Consider the following 6,642-nt stretch of genomic DNA (forward strand, 5'->3'; position numbering starts at 1 on the left):
AATTATGTAACACACATGCTGTTTTTACAATCAATGTAGCAAAATCCGGCTCTATTAAAATGGGTGTATCAAAAACTCTCCACTTGTTTGCTAAAATCCCAAAAGTACACTCAACATAGCGTCTTGCCCGGGTGAGTCTAAAATTAAAAACTCTTTTTCTTATATCCAAATTTTTTCTCGGGTAAGGTCTTAACAAATTTTCATGTAACGCAAATGCCTCGTCTCCAACGATAACAAATGGTTATTCTTTACCACCATTATCATTTGGTAACTTTTTTCCACACGATATATCCAATTGTCGATCATATAATTTTTTCCCTAAAGGTGACTTCTTAAATATGTTAGTATCTCCTTCTCTACCAAAAGCACCAACGTCTATTGAAAGAAAACAATAATTTGAATCTACCAAAGCCATTAAAACAATTGAAAAGAAGTGTTTGTAATTGTAATAGTTTGATCCACTCTTTGCTGGGTTTATTATTCGGATATGTTTCCCGTCAACTGCGACAAGACAATTGGGGAAGTTTGCGTTTTTATAAAATCCTTCTGCTATTTTTATCCATAATTCTTTAGTAGGTTCTGGCATTTCCAAAGGCTGTAATTTTTCCCACAAAGCTGCAAGAGTCTCTTTAATTATAACTCGAACAGTGCTTTTTCCAATTAAAAAATCTAAATGTAACTGATTAAATGTGGCACCCGTCGCTAAGTATCTGAAAAGCAATATCGACCAAAAATTTTCATTTTTTTATAAATAAATAGCCATAATAAATCAAATTCATGAAATACATATTTTAGATTCTAAAATGAGTGATTTAACAATGTTTTTAGGTGTTTGTAGGTAAACGTGACAAAATTTCTCATGATTTTTTTATTTTGATGTAATTTAAAAACGAATACTTTAAATTGTCACCGAAAATCTATTAGCATTTTAAATAGGTACATTACATTTTCAAAATATTTTTACTTTTTTGAGCTATATAATTATTCCATTTGAAATGTTCAAAATATTTAGATTCATTTTAAGCTATTGCCTATTTATACCATACACTGTTCTACGGTAAGGGGTGATATTGACTTAAAAATTAATCACAATAATATAATATGATAAAAATATAGCCTATTATTATAATAATTAAATATTAATTTATATAAAGTATGCAATGTTTTCGGGAAAAAATGAATCAACCATCCGTGATACTAATAGTAAAACAAGCTACCTTTTTTATATCTTAATTTAATCTAAATATATCCAATTAATTATTTGTTCTATAATAATTTTAAAATGTACTAGGTACCTATAATTCTGTATTCTCTGTAAGGCATAAATAATGGTATAATAAATAAGATAGAGTTTTTAATAAATAGTGAAAGAAATCATGAAGAGGTGGAAAAATCTACGTGATACATTTATAAGAGAATTGAAATACATGAAATTTTCACTTATTGTTCATATTAGCAATTTATATACACGATAAAATTTTCAAAAATATTGATTTGTTTTGAACTGTTTACGGACAATTTCAAATTTAAATTTGTTTAGTTTTTTATTCTATAAATATTAATACAATTTTATATGTTGGGCCAAAAAGCGTCAAAATGTAATACAAGGCTTCTTTTCTGATGTATTGTTATAATTTAAAAATTATTTAGTAAAAAATGTTTGTGTGAAATATTTTTATTAATGTATAAAATGTTCAACTTTTATACTTACCTAAGGATTGAAAATTTAAAAGAAGGTTCCACGTAAATTTCATAATAATAATAATTGTGATGCAAAATAATAAAATACGTATATTTGCAAAAAGTTACAAGTTTATAAAGGCACGAATAATATTTTAAATAATATTTTTTGAATTACAATAAAATCAATAAAACCATTATTTTTCGTTTAGTTATCCAATTTTGTCAAAATTTGAACTTCAAATATCTTTAAACAAAACTTATTGTAACTATCTATGTATTTTCGATATTTAATAATTTAATAAAAAATAAATTATTTTTTATTTTTTATTTTTTTTTTACTTAGTAATTATTATTTGCAGTACCGAAGGAAACATTGTTCATGAAAATGAAAATGAAATTGAGGACATCAATGTTATTGATTCCCCTGGTTCTACAGAATGCGAAGAAACATTACCAACAAGGGCTACTAAAGTAACTCCAAAACAAAATAAACAAAAACTTTCAACTTTTCAAGAAAATTTATTGAGTGCAATTGAAAAAAGACGATATCAAACGAAACCAGAAGAATTTGACGAGAACAAACATTTTTTACTTTCCTTATTGCCATCAATGAGAAAGATGAGCACCGAAAACAATTTTAAATTTCGAATTGAAGTCACGGAATGTATGAAAAAATATTTGACACCGGCTAGTCAACCTCAAACCACTTATCTATCACCCTCCATCATTCTACAATCACAAATACCATATTATCAAGTTCCAAATGAATTATACTCTTTACCGTATCAATATCACAACGCTATTCCGCCACCACAGCTAGATATATCAAGTCAAAATCTACAAGCAAATTGTTTAAATATTTCATCGCCGTCTACAACGAAAAATGACCACAATACCAATTATAATCTTGAATAAACCATTAATTATAATACGATATACACTATTTTTATTACAAGATGTAATATTTATTAGGTAGTTGTTATTATTTTATATTTCTGTTGTGATAATCATAATTTGTTGATAACAGATCACGCAAGGTGAGAAATTATTTTTATTTTTTTATTATTATTAATAAAGTAAATTAACTATCTACTTAAAATATAGTATATAACAAAAAAAGGTAACTACTAATCTAACCTAACTACTCACTTTAAAGTTATTGTCAAACGTTCTTCCGGTGTTATCGTATCATTTTTTATATTATTTAACTTTGTTAAGTTTGGTTTGACGAGATTCAACATTTCATCAAAATAATGTTTGCGGAGACATCCGATAGAAAGAAAAAAACTTTTCAGGGTATTTACGTAAATCACCGTAAATTTGTTGAAATTGGCCTTTTCTTTTTCTCTCCCCGTTGAGTGGATGTACAGCGTATTTTCTTTTAGTAGTTTTTTTTTTCATCTTCTTCCAATGCTATAGCAATACCTATTAGTTCAGCTGTACTCAATTCATTAGACGACATATTTTCGATGATTTAATTGGTGGCTCTACTAGAGCCACAACAAAAGTAACTGAAGACTCAGTAGGTACTGCACGTGCTTGCTTATGCAATGTGAATGTTCGAGAACTCCTCCACAAGATGGGTACAGAATTTTATAGAATTTTAATTATAGAACTATATTAATAACTTTGGAATTGTTTCGAAGCCTATATTATATTGTACTACCTATGTCAAAAATATGGTAACATATATTTGGAAAATCGCGGCGAAAATATTGAACGAATTCGTCACGCGGAATCGCTGTGTATAGCCAGACAGAACGATATTCGCCGCGAAATCCACCCGACGAATTTCGCAGCGAATATCGCCGTGTATAGCCCCAGCCTTACAAGTCTCGTGATCGGCGCGGAATATTCGCGACGAGTCGTTCCCCCTCCACTTGTTTTTTTGTCTGTTGCCTACGCTTGAACTTGGCGGAACCGCCGGTTCGCGTCGCATCGTGTGGCTGTGTTCAACCGCGTGGTGAGTCGACATTGGTGCAGTGTATTTATTATTACTTATTATTATTTTTTTTGTGCACGTTAAGACCGTCGTAAACCTTGAGACAGTCGGGGTTTGACGGATCAGTGTAGCGGCCCACTACCAAATTATATAATTATTATACCTCAAGACGCTGTCGCATTTCCAGTGAGGACCACCTGCTGACCAGTGACCAACGTCGGAGGTGTCGATCAGGTCATATTATACCTACTTTGAAGTATTGTTCAGATTTATTATAATTATTGTCATTATTTAGCATTTATTATTATTATTGATATTGTAGTGCGTGGTCACCGGCCCACGACGCCTACATTTATTTATATTCATGATTGTATGTACCTTTAGCATTATTATAAAAAATATATATCACGTCATTTTGTATTAACCGAATCAACAATACTTGTACAAGCAGTGGCGTAGCCAGGATTTTTCAAGGGGGGGGGGTTTAAGTAAAAATTAAACTTAGTTTTTTACAGTTTTCGTTATATTTTTTGCCCAATTGAACTATTCAAAAACAAAGTTCAGTTGTGAACTTGTGAAATGTGAATGTACAATATTTTATAATTATAATATATTATAAACACCATAATATGAAAATTAATACATTTTTATTTGTACAGGTTATACAATTATATATAACAAATCAAATCCTAATATTATTATGAACATACCTAACTAGGTATAAAATTTACTATTTATCTCCATCAAACGTATTCTTCTTGTTTTTATGGCTAATTTATTCAAAACGTCTTCCGGCTGTAATATTATTTCTCTATAAATATTCAAAAGTGCCAAACCATTTAATCTATTTTCGCAAGTCGTGTTCCGCAAATAAGTCTTCAGTCGTTTCAATGTAGAAAAAGACCTTTCACTACTGGCAGTAGTAACTGGAAGGGTTGCTAAGATTTGAAGCAATTTAAAAGTTGATGGGAAAATTGTTTCATTACATTCTTGAAGAGCGTCAAGGGCATTTTTTGGAAAAACTTGTGTCTGTAAAAATTTTTGTTGCCATGTTTTTATTTCTCCGATTGCAGCTAATTTACCGCAATCCAAATCATCTTGGTACATTTCGATAAGTTGTTTTATATTATTTTCATCAAATTTGCCATTTGAGGAAGGTAGAAGACATGTAAAATTTTTAAGCATAGTTTTATGAAATAAAAATCGCTCATTTAGTTAATTTATAAAACTATCAATAAATGGAATAAATAGAGAAATCCTAAAGTAATCTTCAGGAGAATTCTCTTGTACATTGCAACGATTTTTTTGAACATTTATCCTACGAGGCAACGAAATTTCAATATTTAATGCATCACATTTAGTTTTAACTTCAACAAATATACTTTTAAATTCACTTTCTGCGTTTTATCTTATACGTTTGTGTTTGTCTTTATCAGTGTTAATCTAAAATATAATAATCGACATACTTTACATAATTTTATGTTACTTTCCTGTATGGACTATATTATTTGTTGTACAAATAATAGAATTAAGTATTACTTAACTCACCACATCAATTTTTGATGATGATTGAGATACTGCTGCACTTGTTTTTCTTATTATTAGAAATTTATCCATAATGGCAAAAGTTGAATGTGTAATATCAAATATGAATTAAATTGACAAATTAGAATTTTTTTTTTATTTTATTATATTCGTAAATTCGTTATTACAAATTTGCAGATTTTAATTTATCACAGTATCACACAACCAAAAATAATAGATAATAATGGTCTTACTTTTGAATATCATGATATAAATTATAAGCAAACAGTTTTATCAAATATTGTCATAATTCACAACCATAAATAATATCTAATAAAATATAATATTATTATTATTATTTATTATTATTATAATTATTATCAATCAGGTTTCTTATCAGAAACGTCTTGTGTCATATATTTTTATAGATAGTAGGTACTAGAATTAATAAAATATATAATAGTCAATAATATAAATAATAAATTTATTAGATGTGGGAAGGCAATGGGGATTGGGGGTTAAAAACCCAAACCCCCCCCCCCTGTCTACGCCACTGTGTACAACGTAATATAGTGTGAGTTAGCACCCCTTCCACAGATTTGCACAAGTCGTTGTCGCTAACCGCGATTGTTAAAGTAAGAGCGGCACGGCGCACACAGTCACCTAAGTTAGAAAGTTACTTTTTATTTATTTATTTCATTACTATATTTTTAAGTAACTTTATAACTTAACTAGTTGAATAATTGAATGTATGAAAATAATCTTATCTAACTTGTTAAAAACAATTAGTAACTACACTTATTTTTTTAGTTTTTTTTTTTCATTCTTAAAGTCCAAATGTTCCATAAAGCTGCTGAGTGTCAACTTTAACCATACAATTTTGAAAATAATTTGACTCTTTTTGAGCTTTTTACGGACCATTTCAAATTTTAATTTTTTAGTTTTTCTTTTCTATGAATATCAATAAAATTGTATTTGTCGGGTAAAAAGCGTGAAAATTTAATGCAAGGCTCCTGATATATTGTTACAATAGCAGTTGAAAATTAATATTAAAAATGCACATGCACAATTTTTTTACAAGCATTTAAAGTTAAAATGTTGACAACATTTAGCACTTTTAAAATTTAATAATTATTTATTTACTTTTTAAACTCACCATTGTAGGTCTAGCTTGGTCTGCTATACACTGAGAGCATATAGAATAATGTGCAACTTTTACAACTTTAAAGCACTAGATATAACAGAACCAAGGTTATTTACCATTATAATTTATAAACTTATAACTTATAAGTTATAGGCAGTTAAAGCCATGAAGTCTAGAATCTTCTAGTTTGCTATGCACAGAACTTATAGGTACCTATGTTAAATGATGTCTGACAACATTATTACGTACACGCATATACTATATTATACATAATAATAAATCTATGCACACATTATAATAGGCATAGTTAGGTACTATAATATAATGTATGTTGTATGTACCGGGCGAT

The 6,642-nt window shown here is 28.7% G+C and overlaps 2 protein-coding genes across 2 annotated transcripts; both read right to left on the bottom strand.

Annotated features, from left to right (window-relative positions):
* Nucleotides 1-241: 241 nt before the first annotated feature.
* On the bottom strand, nt 242-965 carry LOC103311898. The gene has a single exon (XM_008191733.2). It carries the CDS (start codon nt 584-586, stop codon nt 242-244), a length of 345 nt encoding a protein of 114 aa, XP_008189955.1. The 5' UTR covers nt 587-965.
* Nucleotides 966-4,339: 3,374 nt separating this feature from the next.
* LOC103311899 (52 kDa repressor of the inhibitor of the protein kinase-like) lies at nt 4,340-4,732 on the bottom strand. Its single transcript, XM_008191734.1, has one exon. It carries the CDS (start codon nt 4,730-4,732, stop codon nt 4,340-4,342), a length of 393 nt encoding a protein of 130 aa, XP_008189956.1.
* Nucleotides 4,733-6,642: the final 1,910 nt, after the last annotated feature.

Source organism: Acyrthosiphon pisum, chromosome X (genome assembly GCF_005508785.2).
Source record: "Acyrthosiphon pisum isolate AL4f chromosome X, pea_aphid_22Mar2018_4r6ur, whole genome shotgun sequence".
Classification (NCBI taxonomy): Eukaryota; Metazoa; Arthropoda; class Insecta; order Hemiptera; family Aphididae; genus Acyrthosiphon; species Acyrthosiphon pisum.

Coding starts and splice junctions, on each gene's coding strand:
- LOC103311899 (XM_008191734.1), bottom strand. CDS start 4,732: ATGTACCAAGATGATTTGGATTGCGGTAAATTAGCTGCAATCGGAGAA.
- LOC103311898 (XM_008191733.2), bottom strand. CDS start 586: ATGCCAGAACCTACTAAAGAATTATGGATAAAAATAGCAGAAGGATTT.